Raw genomic sequence first — 20,799 nt, 5'->3', positions numbered from 1 at the left:
TGTTGGGCAGGGGGTCCTGTGACCCTGTGACACATCCCCTCCGCTCTTGTGCCTGTGCCACAGTCGGTGTGGGTGAAAACGGGGGCTCTGCAGTGGTGGTGCGACTGGAAGCCCCACAAGTGGGTGGACGTCCGCGTGGCCCTGGAGCAGTTCACAGGACACGATGGGGCCCGAGACAGCGTCCTGTTCATGTACTACGTGGTCCACGAGGAGAAGAAGGTACCCAGGAGCAGAGAGGCCAGGGAAGGAGGGCCCTCAAGGACACTGTCCTGGAGAGGGGACACAGGGAAGGCCCCCAAGGTGCTCTTTTCAGAGTCTGTGAGTAGTTCGTAAAGCCCGGTGGTGGGCGTGTGTGTGGTCGCTCACGTGGCCTTCCAGGGCCTCTCCCCCCACAGCTGGATTTGAACTCAGGGCCTCGCACTTGCTAGGCAGGTGTTCTACCACTTGAGCCACCCCCCCAGTCCTCCCAGCTTGCTTTTTGACATAGGGTCTTGCTAACAGTTTTCCCCGTGCTGTCCTTGAACTGTGATCCTCCTTCTTCCCACAGAGCTGTAGGTTCTAGCTTTTGAGATGAAAACTCTGACTTCAGAAGACCAAGTCCCCCGCGCTAGTTACTGCTGGCGTGTGCCAGGCAGTCAGCATCAAAGACACTTGTTTAGCTTGAAGTGTGGCTCAAGTGGTAGAGCGCCTCCCTAGCAAGCATGATGTCCCAAGTTCAAACCCCAGTGCTGCCAAAAAGTATTTCTTGAAAATGTCACGAAGGGCATTTGTTCATAAGGTGTAGCTTTCGTACTGCTCGGCTCTGTAGCTGTGAGTGAAGTCAGCAGCCCTGGGGGCCCAGTGCTGACCCCATCACTGCCATCACCACAGCCAGCGTTGTCCACAGCACCGCCCTGAGGCTGGTTATCCAGGGTGACCGACCTGCTGTGCTCCCCCCTTCAAACAGTACCTCCACGTGTTTCTCAACGAAGTGACCGTGCTGGTCCCCGTGCTCAATGAGGCCAAGCACTCCTTTGCCCTGTACACCCCTGAGAGGACCCGGCAAAGGTGGCCTGTGCGTCTGGCTGCTGCCACCGAGCAGGACATGAATGACTGGGTGAGTGAGTGAGGCCCCAGGGGCAGGGAAATCAGGGCCAGCCAGGCTTCCGCCTGCCCAGCAGTGACCAGCCAGGTACCCACAACAGCTTGCCCTGCTCAGCCTGTCATGCTGTGAGAGCCGGAGAGTCCACGGCCGTCCATCCCCACAGGCCATCTGGTCCATCACGTGCAAGGGAGACATCTTCGTGAGTGAGCCCAGCCCAGATCTGGAGGCCTGCGAGCACCTGCTACCCTGCGACCAGATGTGAGTGGGATGGGCTGTGCCCTTCCCCAAGCACCCAGAATGTGAGATTCTGGAAAAGGGGCCCCCGTGTGATCAGAGCCCACAGAGGCTGACTACCCAGAGGCATGGGCAGCTGCTCCCCAGGCCCCCAACGTTGTCTTTTTGAGCCAGATTTCTGGGGCTCGGAGGTGCACACTGTCCTCCACGCAGCTGCAGAGGAGCATCAAGAGTGGCAAGAAGGTGTCTCTACCCCTGAGGGGTTCCCAGGCCACGTCAGAGAAGCCATGACCCTCCCACAGCCCAGGACACAAACCTGAGCGAGCGTCCAGCCCCTCCCAGCCCCTGCAGCAGCAGGACCCTGGAGGCTGAGAGGAGCCTGGGGTGTGCTCTCAGGGCACAGTTGGTGGGGCAGGCTTACGGAGGGCCGGAGCAGGCTCCCCTGCCTTTAGACAAAGTGGAAGCTAGGAGTCACTGTGGAGGCGAATTTAAAGGCACAAGAAGGAATGGGGTTGCCTGAGGGGACAGATAGAGCAGAGCCCCTAGGAGGTGGAGGATGGGCCAGGATGCAGGTTGAGGCCCTGGGCTCTTATCACCAGTGAGACCAGGAGGGTTTCCCACCAGAGGGCGTCCGGCGCTCCCGGCAGCCTGTGTGCTCAGCACCCCCTAGTGGCCGAGCCTCAGCCTGCAGGATGCCTACCCTGCTGTGGGCCTGGGAGGCAGCTGTCACCCTACAGCCTCTCTGAAGGCCCGTCAGCCCTCAGGTGACACTGTTGCTCGTGCAGAGAACCAGACAGCCTGTCCCTGCTCTGCCATGTCGTTCAAGCCTGGCCCTACCCAGGACAGTGCGTGCAGCCCTTCTCCTCACTTCCTGGCCCTGAGGAGGAATGGTTTGGAGATGGGGCAAACTCCTCAGGACACCTGCCGAGGGCCGAGGCCCCATATCTGGCATGGCACCTCTGACCTGTTGAGCATTGCTGTTAACATAAGAAGGGCCACGGAGCTGGTCTGTTCTGGCTCGGAGACCCGACTTGTAGAGTGCCTTGTTCCTGAGAGGCTGCAGAAAAGGCACCAGGGGGACGGGAGGTTGGAAAACAGGGCTCCCCTCTCTGGCCCCCCAGGTTCTGGCGGCAAATGGGAGGCCACCTGCGAGTGGTGGAAGCCAGCAGCCGCGGTGTGGTGTGGGGCATCGGCTATGACCACACGGCCTGGGTGTACACGGGGGGCTACGGCGGAGGCTGCTGCCAAGGTGAGGACACTCCGGACTCTGCAGCTGACGGGAGCAGCTCTCGGGCTCTGCCCAGGTGTTCCCTCCTTACCTCCCGGCTTCCCTGCCCGCCACCAGGGCTGCTGTCTCAGTACCAACATTTGGCTAACAGCTGCTGACAGGGGACCTTCACCACTGGTAGCCCTTCCCAGAGGACGGTTCCAGGACAGAGCTGCAGACCAGCGCAGCTGAGGGCCTTGAAGGGCTTAAGTGTAGAGCATCTGCCTAGCAAGTAGGAGGCCCTGAGTTCAAACCCAAATACTGCTAGAAAAAAAAAAAAGAACTGAGCTGGGTGGGCCCCACACTTGCGGGCACTGGTGGGACAGAAGAGATGCCTCCGAGAGCAGAGGATGCGGCAGGAGGTGGAGGCAGTGTGTACAGAGGCCTGACCCCCACGCGTTCTTGTCTAGGCTGAGCCCCTAGAGTAATCCCGGTCACAGAAGAGGGGAACCCAAGTCAGGCTGGTCCTTGAGCCTTAGCCTAACGGGCTAACCCATCTGGAGCCTTGCAAAGCCCGAGTCAGAGGTGGGGCCGGCAGGGCCTCAGGGCTGGCCTGGCCTTGGTCCCGGCAGCCTCCTCTTCCCCCAGGCCTGGTCAGCAGTGCCAGCAACATCTACACGCAGTCAGACGTGAAGAGCGTCTACATCTATGAGAACCAGCGCTGGAACCCTGTCACGGGCTACACCAGCAGGTGAGTGGCACCTGTTTCCCTGGTGCTCAGGGCACCGCCTGGCCCAAACCACAGCCCTGACCAAACTCGGACTACAGCGTCCAGTGTGGAACTAACTGGATCTCAGCGCTTAAGGAGGGTTTTCTCTTGAATCTTTAAATGTAGTGCTATTAAAAGTCAGTACTTACCAAGAGGTATAGTGCGTGCAGTGTACGCACACGCATATACATACATATGTATGTATACCTGAGCTGCCACAGGTCAAACGCTAGAGCCATCCCCATGCAGGCCAAGAGAGTTCATTGCCACACCTTGCGCAGCCCCTATCATCCCCCTCCCTCCTTGCCAAGACCCTGACCCTGACTTCAAAGAGGTGAGGGTCATGGTGGTGAGGATGTCTGCTATTCTGTGGTTTGCCTTTTCTTAATATGACACTCTTCCTTTTCCTCCTCCTCCCTCTCCCTCTTCATTCTCCTCCTTCCCTTCCTCCTCCTCTTCTACTGGGGCTGGAATGCAGGGCCTCACACATGCTAGGTGACAGCTCTGCCACTGAACTCCACTCCCAGCCCCTTAGTGCTGTGTGATCTTTAAGCATACATAGTCCAGTTGGATCCACTCTTTTCTTTACATCAAGTCAGGGCCTTTAAAAAATCCTTTATTACCCGGTGCCAGTGGCTCAAGCCTGTGATCCCAGCTACTCAGGAGGCAGAGATCAGGAAGATTGTAGTTCCAAGCCAGCCCTGGCAAATAGTCCAAGAGACCCACCTCGAAAACACCTATCACAAAAAATGGCTAGTGGAGTGGCTCAAGGTGTAGGCCCTGAATTCAAATCCCAGTACCACCCACAAAAAAATCCTTTATAGCAGTTTCGTTGCCTGAGGTCACAACTGTTCAGCTCTGCAGCTGTCATGTCTGAGTAGTCCAGGCCACACGTAAATGACAGAGCACCGATGTCTCAATAAAACATATATGGACGCTGAATTTGGAGCTGTCCGTCTGTCACAAAATGTTACTCTTCCTTGGATCTTTTTCAAACATTTAAAAACATAAACACTGCCAGGCTTTGTAGCGCACGCCTGTAATCCTGGCACTTAGAAGGTGGAGGCAGGAGGATTGTGAGTGAGACCCTATCTCAAAAATACCAAAAAAATTAGCAGCCAGTGAAACATAAAATTGCCCTTAGCTTGTAGGCTGTTCCACAACAGGCAGCGTGCCTGGCCAGGCCTAGGGTCATTGCCAGTTCTGTTCTATGAGCGTTAGCCTGGGAAGTTAGGTCTGGTTCTAACCAGCACATAGCGAGAGGTCATGCCATTTTGATTTTTGGGTTCTATTTACTTAATTAACTTGATTTAATTAGTTGGTTCATGCTTCCCCAGCAGCTGGGCATCTCCACCTGGGGGCTTTGGGGTAAGTGACAGGGCCTCTGTGCTTGGAGACCAGTGCATCAGTCCTCTCTTTCTTTCTTTCTTTTGAAACTCAGGGCCTCACACTTGCTAGGCAGGTTCTCTACCACTTGAGCCACTCTGCCAGCCCTTTGGGTGTGTGTGTTTTGGGTATTTTTGAGATGGGATCTCTGGAGCTTTTGCCCTGGCTGGCCTCAATTCTTGATCTTCCTGCCCTCTGCCTCCTGAATAGCTAGGATTATGGGTGTGAGCCACGGTGCCTGGCTCTAGGTGGCTTTGTCAAACAAGACTGGTGGCTGAGCTGGCCCTGAGGCCTTTGCACTGCTGTTAGGCATCATCCCCAGATTTGGTCCTGGGGTCTTCGAGTCTCCCCGTCCTTGGATGGCATCCTGGGGTGACCACTTGCAGCATCACAGGATGTTGGGTTTTGCTTGAAACATCCCGGGGTCACACTTCTTATGGGAAAGTTTGCGCTTTTTCTCCTGCTCTATAAAGAGTGTCCACATGGTCTTCGGCCCATCCCAAACCTTTCTCTGCCGCTGAGCTCTGGGTTCCTGGACCTAATCCCACCTTGTCCTAGTTACGGGCCCTTGCAGGAGGTCTTCAAAACCCTCGTTTCTTCCATGCTTTGGGGCTATTTTTGAGCAATTCTGGATGGACTTCAGAAGCAGCTTGTCCCAGTGCACTGGGACCTTGTTTGGAACAGGACCTGAAGATTTCAGGCAGAGTAACTGTTGTATAACAGCGAGTTCAGTGTGATCAGGGTTCATACCTCCATTAACATAATGTCTTCTTTTTCTTTCTGCGTCACACCCCAAGAAGGTTTTACATCCAGGTGCACCAACGCACGCCTGTAATCACAGTGACCCAGGAGGTGGAGATTGGGAAGATCACAGTTCAAGGCCAGCTGGGGCAAAAAAGTTAGTGAGACCCCCATCTCAACAAACAAGCCAGGCTAGATGGTACACGCCTGTGATCGCAGTTTCTTGGGAGGTGGAGGCTGGAGGATCATGGTCAAACAGCCCTGGGCAAACAGCATGAGCCCCCATCTGAAAAATGACTAAGTCAGAAAAGGGGTTGGGGACATGGCTCAAGTGGTGGAGTGCTTGCTAGTCAAGTTAGAGGCTCTGATCAAAACCCAGTACTGTGAAAAAAATAAGAGAGAAAAGATTTTGTGGTTTTCTTTACAGGGGTCTTGACATCTTTAATTAAATAGTTTTTCATATTTGGGGTACTATTTATAAATGGCACGTTCAGCCTTTTTAATTTCATTTTCATAAACTGTTTGAGATTCTATAGTGAAATGCAATTGGTTTCCTTTCCTGCATTTTCAAGATTGGTGAGAAGAAATAAATATCAAATGATACCAGGAGCAAACTCCATGGCAACCAATCTCACCAGCCAAAGATAGCAACCACTGGGAGCGTTTTAAACAGCATGTCACCTCTGGGAGGAGGGACAACGCAGGCCTTGTAGGTCAATGCCTGAGGGCAGACACACCTACCTCATGTCCGCTCAGCCCTGGCCATGTGGATGGCCTGCGACCTTTCACTGTCCTATGGACAACAGGCAGCACGTCCTCGTGTAAATATTTGTGTGTCCCTCTGTTTATCCCGTAAACCGGATCGGCTACGCTTTCCTGGGGCATTGGCTAGACAGTGCCAAATCGCTCCTGGAAACCTGTGCCCACACTGCGCGTTACAGCGTCTAACACGACGTTAACAGCTCCCCTCGCCTTCCCCTCACTCGCTGCGCAGTCCAGGGTAGCCCAGAGTTCCCTAATCCAAGGTCAGAGGCAAACCAAGGACCACGCCATGGCCAGCCATCGCCAACGTGGGCTCAGCCCCTGGCCACCTGTCCACATCAGTGAGCAGCTGATGTCGCTGTAGGGCCCTTGCCAGCTACTGAGCGCCCCGGGCTGCATGGCTGACCCGCAGAGAGGAGCTGTCTCTTGCCTCAGGACCAGGGTGTCTGAGGCCTGCTCCTTCTCAGAGCTCTGAGGGCGAGTTTGTCCCAGGCCCGTCCTGGCGCCCCGTGGTTGGTTGTCTTTTCCCTCCATCTTCACGTCACCCTCTGCGTGTGCCTGTGTCCGAATCCCCCTTTTTTATGAGGACACCAGTCCTACTGGATTAGGGCTCACCCTAGTGCTATCTTACCTTGACTATCAGACCGTGTGTTAGTCAGCCTTTTCATCGCTGTGACAAAATCTCTGAGACAAACAACTTACAGGAGAAAGGATTTATTCTTGCCCAGGGTTTCAGAGGGTCCATCCATGGCTGCTGGCTCCACTGTTTCTGGGCCTGTGGTGAGGCAGGGCGTCATGGTGGAACAGAGCTAAGTAGTCATGGCTGCCAGGAAGCAGAGAGGAGACAGGAAGGGGCCGGGGCAGCATCAACCCTTTGAAGCTATACCCCAGGTCGCCTGTTTCCTCCCACCCGCGAATTGACTGTTGACCCGGTAGGAGCCCTGGTGGTCTAATGGTCTCTGGAAACCCCTCACACACCCAGGGCAGAGGCCTTTCTCAAAGTCTACTCAAGTGGGCGTCAGAGTCTTACATTCAATAAGGCCACATGCACAGTTGCTAGCGGTGAAGCAGCAGCATCTTTTGGGAGCCACTGTTCAACCCCTAACTCAAGGAGGGAAAGAGGGAGACTCCCACATGCACCGAGGGCCACGGCCTCTGGACAGCCCAGACACCATGGTGACATGGGCTCATACCGTTAGTGTCCCCATCCTGAGGCAGTTCTTTTTTTCCCATGACCCCTGGTGAGTGAGTGCACCTGGGAACTCCTGGTCCCCAGAATGGAGCCCAGGCCTTTCCTCTGGTCCCTACCCGGGATGGGGTGCAAGCCTGCTGTCAGGGAGTCCAGCCAGGGTGGACTCTCATCGCACGCCCATCCTGCTGCAGGGGTCTGCCCACAGACCGGTACATGTGGAGTGACGCCTCGGGGCTGCATGAGTGCACCAAGGCCACCACGAAGCCCCCATCCTTGCAGTGGACATGGGTGAGCCCAGGATCTCTTGTGGTGGGGGGTGGGGCGGGGATTCCTGCCCACACTGATCTCCCTTCCCCCAGGTTTCTGACTGGCTTGTGGGTTTGGGGTTCCCATTCTCACTGACTTGACTTCTCCCCAGGTTTCTGACTGGTTTGTGGACTTCAGCGTCCCAGGTGGCACGGACCAGGAAGGCTGGCAGTATGCCAGTGACTTCCCTGCGTGAGCATCTCTTCCTGGCCTGGGCCTCGGGCTGGGTCCCTCTGCCAGGCTGACCTCTGCCCTCAGCTCTGGGTAGCTCTGCCCCCAAAGCCCCAGCCTGGCGGAGGGACGGACCCCCTTCTGCCACCTCAAGCTGCTGCTGGCTGGGGCCAACGGAGTGGGAGAGGCTGAGGGAGCCCCCCCACGCCTGGCTTTCCTGGTACACCTGGCCGGGGTGGATTGGGCACAGGTAGAAGGGCCATGTCTCCCTCTGCACCTGGCTTTGTCCCTGCTGTGCCAGGATTGAAGGTTCTGGGAGCACAGATGGTAGGACCTGGTGTTGGTGGTTCGAGGAGGGTGAGGAGGCCCTGGACACCTCAGAAGGGGTCCTGGGGAGCTTTGGGGCAGGCAAAGGGGCAGCACAAGCCCTTGGAATGAAGCAGGTGCCATCTTGAGAGGCCCTGGCTGCTGGGTCCCTGAGGGCCGAACTTCAGCCCTGACCTGTTGGCCACACCGAGGCCCTTCAACAGTTGAGAAAATAACATGCACAGTGTAACTTTCCAGAAGCTTCCATGTTCCATGAAGCAGCCTTGATTTCACCACCTCTTCCTCTTGCAGCTCTTACCATGGGTACAAAACCATGAAGGATTTTGTCAGGAGAAGGTGCTGGGCCAGGTGAGAAGGAGCCACAGGGTGGCCGGGGGGACAGGCCTTGGGCTCCTTCCCTGCCCCGGGAGCCGCCCCCAGGGAGGGAGCAGTGAGGCCTCAGGTTTCTCTTGGGTCAGATCTGTGGGCCTCCAGCCTCCAGTCCCAAAGGGAAAGGCAGGGAGGGAGGAGACCAGAGTCAAAGTAAATGTCAGCCCAGGAAATGCCTGCGGGCTCCCCACGCTCTGGTTTCTGAAGTTTATTTTCAAGAACAAATAAGAAATGCCCCTGGCAGCACCTGAGAGGTGGGAGGTCTGCTGGGATGGGGGAAGGGTGGGGACAGAGAGGGCCCCTCGCCCCTGCCCCCTGGGTGCACTGCCCTCCCAGCCCTCCCCACCCGCCCCCCCTAGCCCTGGCAGGTTTGCCCCTCTTGCTCCCTGCTCCTGGTGGCTGTGAGTGGTGACAGGCCCTGACTCTTGCGGTCATGCTGGCTCCCTTGGCTTCTGTTCTTTTCCTGCACAGAAAATGTAAGCTGGTGACCAGTGGTCCTTGGCTGGAGGTGGCCCCCATCGCCCTCGGGGACGTGTCCATCATCCCAGAGAGCCCGGACACCGAGGAATGTGGGCACAGCATTGCACTCTGGGCTGTCAGTGACAAGGGGGACGTGCTGTGCCGCCTGGGTGTGTCTGAGCTCAACCCTGCGGTGAGCACCTCCTCCTGGTGTCCAGTGCCACCCCGTCCTGCCAGATTCCTCCCGAAATCAGGAGTCCTGGTTTCTGAAGCGTCTCTTCTTGGTGTCCCCGGGCCTGCCCAGGATGAATCCCTAGGGTTGGAAGCCACCACACCTGGCCTGAGTGGGTCACTGTGTCCTCAGGGCAGTCGGTGCTAAGGATGAGGTTGGCAGGTGGAGCTGCCCTCGCTCGGTCCTGGGGCAGCAGGCTGGGGACACAGGCAGGCCTAGGTGACACTGAGGCTCTCTAGCACCCTCAGTGAGGGCCACGCGCTGTCATTTTCCCTACTTGAGGAATGAGGGGCCTGAGCTTGAGGGCCTACTGACCAGCGCAGAGCAGATCATGGTCAGGGCTGAGGCAGGCAGGTCCATGTGGGGGAGGTCCCCGTGTTGTCCACCCTTGGGCAGCCTGAGGTCCTGGGCCCTGCCCTGAGCCCAGGCCTGGGGGACAGCAGGCTCACGGCCTCTGGCTAATTCCCAGGGCTCCTCCTGGCTACACATCGGCACTGACCAGCCCTTTGCCTCCGTCTCCATCGGGGCCTGCTACCAGGTGTGGGCCGTGGCCAGGGATGGCTCTGCGTTCTATCGGGGCTCTGTGTCTCCCTCCCAGCCGGCCGGTGAGTGACCCTGCCAGTGCTGAGCTGTGACAGGGCTGTCCAACTGAGGTCACCTCATTTGCACTTCACAAGCAGGCCCAGGGCTGAGCCAGGGTCCCTCAGAGGCCACACTCCCTTCCCCTGGGACTGGCTGTTGTTGGGGGGTCACAGCTGCCCACTGCCCCAGCCAGGCCTGGCTGGCCCTTGCTGGCCCTTGCTGGGAGGACCACCCCACAACAAGCACTCTGTTGACTGGGTGCTTAGACTGTGTCCAGCTGGGGGAGGCTGGCCCAGGGGTGGGTGCTGGTGGCACCTAGGCCCTTACGGCAATTGTTTCAAGGGTGACCGCTGAGGCCAGCTCTCTAGTGTGCCTGACTGGGTACCTTCTCGTGTTGGTGAGGTGGTCCATTGGGACCTGCCATGACACTTGCCTTGGCCGTTGCCAGGGTGTTGGATGGACAGCAGGGCCTGGGTGGCCTTGAGTGACCCTGAGCTCACACCGAGCCCTGGCCACATGTCTGTGACCAGCCCAAGGCTGGCCGCAACCCAGAACTGAGCTCAGCAGGAGCGGTGTGCTTGTGCCGGCTGGTGACGTAGTTGTCCCGGTAGCCTCCTGACGTGGCTGTCCTATCACAGGTGACTGCTGGTACCACATCCCGTCTCCTCCCAAGCAGAGGCTGACACAGGTGTCGGTCGGTCAGACATCCGTGTACGCCTTAGATGAAAATGGCAAGTTGTTTTGGTTCCTGATGGCCAGTGGGGAGGGTGGGGTTCCCTGAGCACACCAATGTGACAATGGGCAGGCCACACAGAGGCTGGGGTGGCCTCCTCAGTGAGCCTCTTAAGCATCCCAGAAGCATTCAGGCCTTTCTGGGCTGTGTTTCCCCTGGGGACATGAAAGTCCCCTGTCAGTGCGCCCCTTTCCATTGTGCTAACAGGGAGGCAGGACGCTGAGCTGCAGCCCAGGCCTGGCCCTCAGGAGCCTCCAGTGCCTGGGCCAGGCCAGAGCAGCCAAGCCCCCAGGTCCCCAGCACCGAGGCATGCAGCCTGGGCCGGCCTTGGTCTCTTCAAGTCACCTAGATGTGGGCCCTGGCCCCAGATGGCCTTTGTCACCTCAGCAGGGCGCTGGCCACTTCAGTTCAGATGGAGAGGGGTTGGGAGAGGCAGTACGGGGCTTGTGTGACTCTGTTCGCCCTCAGTTTCTACCCGGCAGGAGGAGAAGGGCCACCAGCACAAAAGAACCATTATGAAGCCAGGCAAAGGCCAGACGTGCAAAGACAGGGCTGGCCGTGGCCCAGGCTGTTGGCTGAGGACGGGGACAGCCAGCCCAGGGGTGGGAGAAGCCAAAGGGCACTGCTTGAGCCCCAGCTTCCCAGACCCTGCTGTCCCCCAGGATGGGCCGCAGCTTCACCCTTGACCCCGCTGCTTCTCCCCCCAGGGAACCTGTGGTACCGCGGGGGCATCACGCCCAGCTACCCGCAGGGCTCCAGCTGGGAACATGTATCCAACAACGTGCGCAGGGTGTCCGTGGGGCCCCTGGACCAGGTGGGGACCAAGGCTTTCCCCTCATGTCCCCAGCTGACCCACTGCACATGGGCCGGGGGCTCCAGCAGGTCTGTGTTTCAGGTCTGGGTCATTGCCAACAAAGTCCAGGGAAGTCACGGGCTGAGCCGGGGGACAGTGTGTCGTCGCACGGGTGTGCAGCCCCGGGAGCCCAAGGGGCAGGGCTGGGACTACGGCATCGGGGTGAGTGGCAGGCTCCAGGGCGGGTTGTCACACACGTGTGCTCACAGGGCGGAGGTAACAGATCTCGGGGATCACTGGGTTCCAGGTGACATGGCTTCCTCCTTCCAGGGAGGCTGGGACCACATTTCTGTCCGGGCCAACGCCACCAGGGCCCCTCGGAGCAGCTCTCGGGAGCAGGAGGCCCACGGCCCCGTTTGCTGCTGAGGCCGCATCTCGTGGAGGCTGGGACGGTTCGGGCTTGAAGGATCGGGCTGAGCCCATCTTGTGCGGAGGTGCGGGCGCAGCAGGGTGTCACTCCAGCCAAGTCAGAAGGGAGCCTGGCCAAGGCCACTTAAGAGGCAGTGGCAGAAACTGGAAGCTCTGTGGACAGTCCTCCATGTGTCTCCCAGTCCCCGGGGGGAGGTGAGGGAGAGTCACCTGGGCCTGGTCCCTCAGGCCCAGCCTGTGCCACCTGTCTCTTCCCCCTCTGCTTCCTCCCTTCCAGGCCCAGAACTAGAATCAGAGCCCTGCAGGTGCCCTGGCACGGGGACGCCATGGGGAGGAGCCCTCCTGAGTCTGGTGCCCCAAATTGTATCTGGGCCCTGCCCACCCCCTCCTCCAAAGACAAGAAACGGCCTGGGTCTGAGGTGGCTGGGGGTGGACCCTTTCCTGGGGTGGCCTGGGAGGTGGAATCGCACAGGGTCCCCATCAGAAACCGTCGGCAGCAACAGAGTCTCCTGGTACCTCAGATCATGTCGCAGGTGGCCAGGGGGCACAGTGGAACCAGGTGACATCCTGAGGGCCACAAGATCACTCAGGAAACAGGACTGTGTCTGTTGGGCAGGGTGTGGACAGAGCCCCAAGCCATCCTGTGGCCTGGGCAGGGCAGAAGGCACCTTGTGCCCCAAGGCGAGTCCTGCCTGGCCAGGCAGAGCAAGAGCAAGTGCTTGGCTGGTGGCCTGGCTCCTGTGGGTGCGGCTTCTCTGTGTGCCCTGGGGGAGGGGGGGACGTCACTTTTACTTCCTACATCTGGACACTCCCCAGAAGGTGGCCAGAGGCAGCTCTGTGTCTGCTCATTCAGGGACAGAACGAGTGGGCTAACTGGGTTCACCAGGCTCCTGCCTGTCCCGTGGCCAGGAGGGGTTCTGCTTGGCTGTACGGGGTTTGTCACCTGACGCTGGCTCTAAGAAGGGGCTCCTCCAGGGCCCCTCCTGCAGGGATCTGAGGCGGGACAAGGAGTGTCGGCACAGAGGGGCCCTGTGGGTGGCCGTCCCTGTCTGTCCACCGGTGTCAGGGTTCTCATTGGCAGCATGCGCTGTCCCCCACAACTGTGACCGTCACTGCAGGTGGCTCTCAGCAAGGCCCCGTGAGAGTGTCACGCCACCCTTTCTCCAGGGTGGCGTGTCTTCTTGCTGCTGAGCACCGACTGTTTACTTGTTCAGCACTTCCGAACTGTCTTGTCAATAAAAGACCGCACCGAGGAGCAGTGGCGTGATGTTTTATTGATACATCGATTAAAAGACGGTTCACTCGTCCGTGGCGGGGAAGCAGCAATCGTCTTGAAATCTTATCTTCGTTTTATGACACAGCATTGGTCTCATTAGTGCTTTGAAGGGGCCATTAGGAAAAAGTGAGGGCAAATTTGGGTCATTTAAGAAACATGGAGTGGGACCCCAGTCTGTGTCCCAGACAGAAGTCCCAGTCCTGAGGGACCCTTGCCTGGGAGCTCCCTGGCTCAGTGACCTGTGCTCAGAGCAGGTGGGTGGCTGTGCCCAACTTGTCCAGGGACTCAAGCAAACTGTGTCCCCACGGTCTGTCAGGACCTCCCTGCAGGACAGCAGTCCAGTCTGGGCATGGAGTCCAGGACAAGGATGAAAAGAGAGCAGCAGCAGGCCACACTGACCAGCCTCAGACCTGTCCCCTCACCTCGCCTGACATTCAGCAGCCTAAGTGGGACTGGGACCTCTGAGGGTCCTTTGAGCTGTAACCAAGGGGCATGAATGGCCACAGGTGGAGGAGGACTGGACAGCTGAGCCCTGGTCACCCTCTGGGGCCACAGGTGCCAGCTGAGGGCACAAAGAGCCAGCCAAAAGGCTGTCGTCCTGTAAGGCAGAGACCCCCCTGGGCTGTGGCCAGCTGTCAGGCAGGACAGAGGCTCTGCCCCCCACCCTCCCAACTGTATGCAGTGGGCCCAGGATATCCATGCATTCATCAAGTAAAGGGAGACACTGAGCCCCGGAAACAGGAGCTGCTTGGCAGGCAGCCCCGATGGCTTTTGGTGGGTAGAGGCCTCTGCCATCTTGGGTCCCCTCTGGGCAGGTCTCCCACTGTGACAGACACCTGGGCTTTGACCTCAGCTTGGAGTTGTGCCAAACCTTGCTGGGTTCCCTGACATCGGACCCTCCACAGTGGCCGCCCCATGGATCTTCCAGGAAGGCCCAGAATCCCCGTCTGAGCCAGGACAAAGAACAGCTGGGGTGGAAGGACCAGACCAGGCCTCTGGGACTGGCAGGAAGGGCACACGATCAGGTCTCTCTGAGATGACACCAGCATGCCCAGGACTTCCTTCCTCCTTCCAGAGGACTGCGTGGCTAACACCTGCTCCTTGGGGTGCAACCTGCTGCCCTTCTTGTAGCCAGGGGTGACACCCAAGCCCTGCGGTGCCTTCAGCATCTAGTGCCATGCCCCCCAAGCTTAAGGAGGGTAAGGCCACAAACTAGGGACAGGCCACACTCCTGGCCCAGCTAGGCCCCCCACCCCCAGCACCTCAGGAACAGCCTAGCCCCCAGAGAGCTCTGGGCACAGGGACAAGTGCAGAGAAGGAGAGATGCCAGCAAGAGTTGACAGCAAAGTGGCCAAGTCCGGCAGAGCCAGTGGGACAGGAAGGACCCAGCAGAAGGAAGCTGGGCCCAAGGCAGCAGGGCTGCCAAGCCACCCCAGTCCCTCTCATTAGGGAGCAGCACCAGGTGGGGGAGGGGAGTGCCTGCCACCCCAGGTTCCACCTTACCTTGCAGAAAGTCCCAAAGGGCCCCAACAGGAACCAAGAACATCCAAAGGCCACCATGTGGGGTCACCTGTGCCAAATAAACAGTGACCCCACATTCGAGCAATGATGACAAGGAGAAGCTGGGGTGGGAGGCTGGGACCGTCTCCCAGGGACACCCTGCCCTGTGTCCCGTTCCATCTGTGGCCCTGCTCCGTAACACTAGGGCTGCAGACCCCAGGGCCCCACTCAGATCCTCCCAGTCAGGTGCAGCCCTGGGGCGCTGCTTCCTCCCTGGTCCTCCACTTGGGAGGAGGGAGGAAGCCAGGCTGCCCCCCAGGCCCCTTTAGGAAGAATGTAAAGTCCTTTCAGCGGGAGGACCCGCCATCTTGGCTCTGTCACATTGCCTGCGGGGCCTGGGCTTAGCCCTGCTTGCTCCAGGCCTCAGTTTACTCCAGACCAGGAGGTTGAGCCCAGGCTCCCATTGTAGCCCAATGACACAGAATGGAAGACGGTCCCTCCGGGGCCTTGTTCTCAGCAGCAGCAGAAAACTTGCAATTAAACCTTTTTTCTGGAACCTTCCCTTGCCCGGGAGGGAGCCCCACACCACTGCAGGCGGAGAGAATTGAGTTAGGAAGGCGAGGGTTTTCCCACACCCACAGAGTCCTCCAGACTCGGTGACAGAACAGGACCCAGGACTTACTCCAGGGTTTGGGCCTTAAGCTGTCATGACCAGACCCCATGCTTGTCCCCTGGGGAGGTGCGGGGGGACCAGGCTGGTGGCTGAGCTGAGCTGTCAGGGAAGATGGAGTTCCTGGGGCTGCAGCTCTGTGGACCATCCGTGGCCACCACCGCTGTGGGGACTTGTGGCACAGAGGGACCGGGGCTGGGATGAGCAGGCTGGGCCACCACTGCCACCCCATCCCAGGGCCGGGCGCTAGCTGCCCTCTCGGAAGCTATGGATCTGTGTGGAGTACCGCTGCAGGTGGCCCTGAGGCTGGGCCTCAGTGTCCCCGAGCGCGCCGCCGGTGGCTTGCTGCTGCTGGTGGTAATGCTGGTAGAGCTTGGAGCCCGGAGCGGGGTCTGGGAAGCGGCTGCTGGACATGGTCAGGATGGTGGCGGTCAGGGACTTGATGTAGTTCTTGGCCAGCGTGAGGGTCTCGATCTTGGAGAGTTTCTTGTCGGCACGCACGTGCGGGATGGCCTCGCGCAGGGCCTGGAAGGCATTGTTGAGCTTGTGCATCCTCTGACGCTCCCGCTCGTTGCTCTCCAGTCGCCTCTGGACACTGTTGTCCCTCCGGCCCCCGGGGCCCTGTCTCCGTCGCCCGGCCTCAGCCCGCGTCCCTGCAGCTCGGGTCGTCCTGCTCCGAAGACCCTTGGACAACTCTGGCCCCGAGCCCTGCTGGGACACGTCGAGCGTCCGCTCCCCCAGGCTGGCCTCGGTGTCCTGCAGTGGCGTCCGCCGCCGGGGAGGCTGGTTCTTGGTCTTCATGGCTCTGAAGTGGCCCTTAGCACTGAAATCCAGAACACAGACCACCCTGTGGTCACTCGGCATGGTCAGTGACACCCAGGGTGGCTGTCCCATCAGAAGCCAATGGCAGGTGACCACTTGGTGCATGGTGTCCCTAGGGTCCTTTCCTTTGACACACTGAGCCCTCAGCTTGATGTCACACGGCCCCCCAAACCTTTCTACATTCTCCAGCCTCTCCCCACAGGGTGGCTGTCAGTGACCCCAGGGTCCTTCTCTGGTTCCATGGCCCTCACTCCCTTGAGTGACCCCTACTTAGGTGACCTTTGACACTCAGATCACCCAGAGATATGTCCCAATCCTGCCTGCCCCAAGAACAGGCAGGTGACACTGGACAGCAGGTGGACAGCAGGCTCACTGTCCTGCCCCACTGCATGTGACACACAGGGACAACATGGGGACCAGAAGCAATGTGGACACGGGGCCGTGGGGCAGGTCAGAGGTTCGCAGTGGCCAGAGCTGGGCCCAGCAGTCCCCAGTTCCCCCACGTGGATGGCGCCTGCGTGGGGCGTGAAGGGAGCAGCTCCCTGTGGCCACCGCCTGGGCCGGGTTTCCCGCCAGCCGCCACCTGCTCCTGCGTCCGGGTCCCCTCCCCGCCCCACCCCGGACCCTCGACCCCGGTTACCTGCGGGATCCGCGGCTGCACGCGCAGAGCCTGCCCACGGGGGACAAGGACACGTAGCTTTAGCCGCCCCGGGCGGGGCCGCGGCCGTATGCAAATGAGCCGGGGGCGGTGCCGCACCTGCGGCGGGCGGCGGCCCCGCCCCTCCCGGGACGCGGAGATGGGGTGGGGGAGGGGAGCCCCGGGCCGCACCTGGCCTTGCGGTTAAGGCTCGGAAGTCGCAAGAGCCGCTGTGACAAGAATGTTCGAGGCAGCTGCCATCCCCAAGCAGCGCCGCAGCCCTCCGCAGGGGTCCGGCCGGGGGCGGGCTCAGGTCCCGAGCTCCGGGGCAGCTGGGTGACAAGCCGCCCCCCGCCGTCCTGGACGCCTCCTGCCTCAGTGTCCCCGCCTGCTAAAGGGCGGATGGGGCCCCACAAGGCCTCTGGGGTGTCTGCATGGGACATCGTCCACTTGCTGCGGTGGCGCCTGTGACCTGAGGGGCTTGGGGGCCCGTGGAAGCCGGGTGACTGGACCTGAACGGAACTGCGCGAGGCATCGCGGGCCCTGGAGACCCCACCCGCTGGGCACCGCGGCGGGAGACCGAGGGACACGGCCAGCACCCCCGCCCTTGGAAAAATCGCAAGACACACACGGCGACAGTTTATAAATATATAAGTATTTATTTTGAATATTAAATAGTTTTAAATTACAAGCAATTCATCGAATCACACTATGCATCAATGTACAGTAGAAATGGTACAGTTTAAAAACGCACACAATTAGACAAAAGCTCCTTAGCTGTCTGCTGCCGGGGCCTCTCCCATTGTGTCTGGACGGATCTGCAGTGGCCCCGACCCAGTCCCCGTCCTGTCCACAGCTCAACGGCCTGTCACCAGCTGTTGGGGACGCAATACTGTCAACGTCCCAACGTCCGGAACGGATTTACTTGCAGGAGTGCTCTCTGTCACAGTCAAGGCCGGTGACAGCCCACTCCCACTCAGGACATGGTTTCCCAGAACCCAAGTGCCCGGGGGCTGCACAGAGGCCCCGACACCCGGCGGGCAGAGTAAGGCGGCCCTCGGATGGACACGCAGGTCATTCCTTGTGCAGATACCCGATGGGAAGTACAAAGAAGAGGAAGGTTCTGGAAGGGTTTTAGGGCAGCAAGACACACAGCCTTGTCCCACAGACCATCGCCTGGAGCCAGTCAGGCCTGTGATGAAAACCGCCTGGGAGCCGTGCGCGGCTCTGCTTAGGGCTCTTTCCACCGTAAGACGAGCTTCCAGCCCAGACTCAGTCCTAGTCTCAGGAGGAGAGCTTCCAGCACGTTCTTTCTGGCTTATGACAGTCATTTGATATCCCAAAAATCAGGATCCAGCTAGGAAGGAAGTGAAAATTGCATTATTTGTACAAAGCAGACCGGAAACATGGCTGTGAAGCAGGAATGGCCCCCTCCGTCTGGAGACAACAGTGGTTTATCCCGTCCCGTGATTTACTAGGAACGACTGGCAAACCCAGCGCTCCTAACTCATCTACGAGTAAACGCTGACATTTTGAAAGCGGCCTGAAGTCTGAATCTAAACTTTCTGTATTGCTTGAGATCTCAAAAGAACCCGCTGGCTCACGTCTTCATCAGAAATATAAAGTCTTCCCTTCCATTCGTGGCCACAGGAAGATCCCCCATGTATAAAATGCTTTGTTTTTGGCAATTATGAGACCGATACAGACTTAAATAAAAATGGGAACAATGTTAAAATCTCCATAATATGGTGAAAAATACACAGCCCCAAATATTCATGGACATTTCCTGGGCGGGCCATGCCCGGAGGCTGTGAGTTCTGGGAGGCTCTGAGTCCTGGGAGGCTGCTCAATAGTGGGACCGAAGTCTGAGCTGTCTCTTAAAAACACAGGTGAAAAGAGGACTGGGTGTTTCATTCCAGCCTGGGATCACAGGAGATGCTGCCTTAAATAAATAAAAACAACAACAAAAAAAAACCACAGGTGAGATCGACTCATCTCTCAACTACAACTGGAAGATAGAGCTAAAAAGTCAAAAAAATTCAGGAAGTTCCACAGCAAGAAATTTAGAATTCTGACAGTTTTGGCAAAATCACCTTCAAATGCCCTGTTTTTAAATACACACGCCACTGTCCCGAGATCCAGCAGCTCTGTGGGATGAGGGACATGGGGATATGCTCTGACGTGTGCTGCTTTGAGAAATTATTGCTTAGTATAAAAACCCCGTGGAGTGAATCCAAACTCATGATGGAGGTCACAATTTTCTGTGTAAACTCCAGCCAATGCCCACGTGTGCACCAGGACCCAAGTCCCCTCTGACAGCATGGTGGCCCCAGAAAGGGCTGGAAGTCATCCCAGTGTCTGCTGAGGCTGGAAAGCGGTTCAGCACCGGAAAATATTCAGTGTGGAAGCCGAGTGAGGGCCCAGTGGCACGGTGCCCTGCTCTGACTGACCGCCCATGGAGCAGAGCAACGCCAGCTGTGTGGGCATCTGACCCCGCCAGCAACAGGCGAAGGCGCCCAGGGGCCACTCGGGCCCTTTCAGAGCAGGAGAGCTCAGTGCTGAATGCACAAGGGAAGGCAGGCCATGCAGAGGAGCCAGGGCCATGTTGGGGACAAGCAGGAGGGTATGCTGGCTGCCAGGGCTCTGCCATGGCTCCATGTTCCCCTTCTCCCAGCTGCAGGATAGTCATCGCCTGGGTTACAGAGACTGGCCACACCTGGCTGAAACCTGGAGTGGTTCCAAGGGGCAAGTCCTGCTCTGGAGAGCTTCAAGAGCTCGACTCAGTGACAGCTTAGGGGGATAAACTGGCCTTGATGGCAGGGGCCCTCTGTGGGGACACGGGGGCCTCGGAGGCCCCATCTTCTTGGAGGGCAGACTCACAAGAAGTACTGTAGCCTGGCCTTTGAAGAGGGTAAGGAAGGGTACCCTGAGCCCTGCAACAGGGAGCCAAGCTTTGGGGTACACCTGTTGTTCTTGACCAGATGAGGGCAGAGAGAGAGAGTCACACGAGAGGCTGCAGGGCCTTAAGCCCCTCAGGGAAGTGCGTCTGCTGTGGGGACCCTCTTCCGGAGGAGACATACACGGGAGTCAGTCAAGGGAACAGCAGCATTGTCAGACTTTTCAAAAATATTTCCTACAGGAAAGGTAAACCACTAAGATCCAGGCTGGGGATTTCCAAAAGTCCCGTATGTGCTGAACACCAGTCGTCACAAGTACCATGCAGACAGGAAAAATGTCCAGGTTTCAGCAGCACTGGCTCCACTACCACTGGCACGGTTTCCTCGAGTGGCTCACGACTGGACACTCGGGACTCCTGGAAGGCTTGTCCACAGTGCAATTCAGACAGCAAGTAGTCACGGCTTTCAAAACAATAAATATGACTCACTGGTGACCATCTCCAGGGCCTGCTCTGTGCCACCTGTGCCCAGACCAGAGGACACCACCCTGGTGCACAGGGCTCCCAGCACATGGGCACTTCAAGTGTGTGAGGGACAGATGGAGAGGGTGCGGCCACAGGGAGGTCAGCTGCCTGGCATGGCAATGACTCCCCTTCACCTCGAGTCGTCCTCACAGTCTCCCATCAGCCACCGGGGAGAGACGCTGCTGCTTGGGCTCACACAGGATAGCACCGGGGCTACCTAGTCCTTTTCTCCGTCTTCACTGCTGCCTGTGGAGGAGGGTGACAGGACACAGCAGTTACTCTTGTATCTGAGCACTGTGGGGTGGGAAGCACAGCTGGGGCCCATGGCCCCACGCACAGCTGCACAGCTCCCATGGCCACACTAGGGGTACAGCCCACACGGCTGCCCTGGCAGATGGCTGGGCACAAGGGCAGCCGTGCAAACACGGCGAGAACTCTTCATGTTTTCCCTTTATATTTGATCTGTAAACTTCAAATAGAACAGTGTGCCTGATCGCACATTTTTATCTTCCAGTCTAGGTGCGGGAGAAGGGCCCATGTGCTCAGATGCTGCCTGCCGGTCCCCCAGGCCCTTGGCTATCACCTGAGACCAGGGCCTAATGGCAAAATCAACACGAGTCAGCCCCTGGCGTGACTCCAGCGGCCCAGGCAGGGGCCAAGTAGCAAGGGCCTCAGAAGGGACAGTGGTGGAGGAGGG

The 20,799-nt window shown here is 58.5% G+C and overlaps 3 protein-coding genes across 7 annotated transcripts in view; 1 reads left to right on the top strand and 2 right to left on the bottom strand.

Annotated features, from left to right (window-relative positions):
- Positions 1-13,031, top strand: part of Tecpr1 (tectonin beta-propeller repeat containing 1) — a 29,460-nt gene extending 16,429 nt beyond the window's left edge. For 2 of the 4 annotated variants that reach the window (XM_074075524.1, XM_074075525.1), the window contains 15 exons: positions 64-219; positions 947-1,096; positions 1,185-1,342; positions 2,440-2,567; positions 3,174-3,276; positions 7,567-7,663; positions 7,794-7,873; positions 8,471-8,527; positions 9,020-9,200; positions 9,709-9,844; positions 10,460-10,552; positions 11,023-11,079; positions 11,262-11,368; positions 11,450-11,569; positions 11,678-13,031. In XM_074075524.1, the coding sequence (XP_073931625.1) occupies positions 64-219; positions 947-1,096; positions 1,185-1,342; positions 2,440-2,567; positions 3,174-3,276; positions 7,567-7,663; positions 7,794-7,873; positions 8,471-8,527; positions 9,020-9,200; positions 9,709-9,844; positions 10,460-10,552; positions 11,023-11,079; positions 11,262-11,368; positions 11,450-11,569; positions 11,678-11,773 (1,719 nt within the window). In that variant the 3' untranslated portion in view covers positions 11,774-13,031. The remainder of the gene's footprint in view (positions 1-63; positions 220-946; positions 1,097-1,184; positions 1,343-2,439; positions 2,568-3,173; positions 3,277-7,566; positions 7,664-7,793; positions 7,874-8,470; positions 8,528-9,019; positions 9,201-9,708; positions 9,845-10,459; positions 10,553-11,022; positions 11,080-11,261; positions 11,369-11,449; positions 11,570-11,677) is intronic. The other 2 variants (XR_012448759.1, XM_074075523.1) reach the window with 2 other exon arrangements.
- Bhlha15 (basic helix-loop-helix family member a15) lies at positions 13,030-16,769 on the bottom strand. The gene is made up of 2 exons (XM_074075526.1): positions 16,685-16,769; positions 13,030-16,045 (listed from the first exon to the last, which is right to left on the bottom strand). The coding sequence occupies exon 2, from the start codon at positions 16,021-16,023 to the stop codon at positions 15,469-15,471; it is 555 nt and encodes a 184-aa protein (XP_073931627.1). The 5' UTR covers positions 16,024-16,045; positions 16,685-16,769; the 3' UTR covers positions 13,030-15,468.
- Positions 16,770-17,315: 546 nt separating this feature from the next.
- Lmtk2 (lemur tyrosine kinase 2) overlaps positions 17,316-20,799 on the bottom strand; it is a 74,113-nt gene continuing 70,629 nt past the window's right edge. Inside the window, exon 14 of one of the 2 annotated variants that reach the window (XM_020173866.2) lies at positions 17,316-20,348. In XM_020173866.2, the coding sequence (XP_020029455.2) occupies positions 20,320-20,348 (29 nt within the window). In that variant the 3' untranslated portion in view covers positions 17,316-20,319. The remainder of the gene's footprint in view (positions 20,349-20,799) is intronic. The other variant, XM_074075522.1, reaches the window with a different exon arrangement.

Source organism: Castor canadensis, chromosome 6 (assembly GCF_047511655.1).
Source record: "Castor canadensis chromosome 6, mCasCan1.hap1v2, whole genome shotgun sequence".
NCBI lineage: Eukaryota > Metazoa > Chordata > Mammalia > Rodentia > Castoridae > Castor > Castor canadensis.
The sequence above is the reverse complement of the archived record's forward strand: the minus strand, read 5'-3'. Positions and strand labels throughout refer to the sequence as shown.

Excerpts from the sequence above, each read along its gene's own strand:
- Bhlha15 (XM_074075526.1), bottom strand. The coding sequence starts at position 16,023 with ATGAAGACCAAGAACCAGCCTCCCCGGCGGCGGACGCCACTGCAGGAC.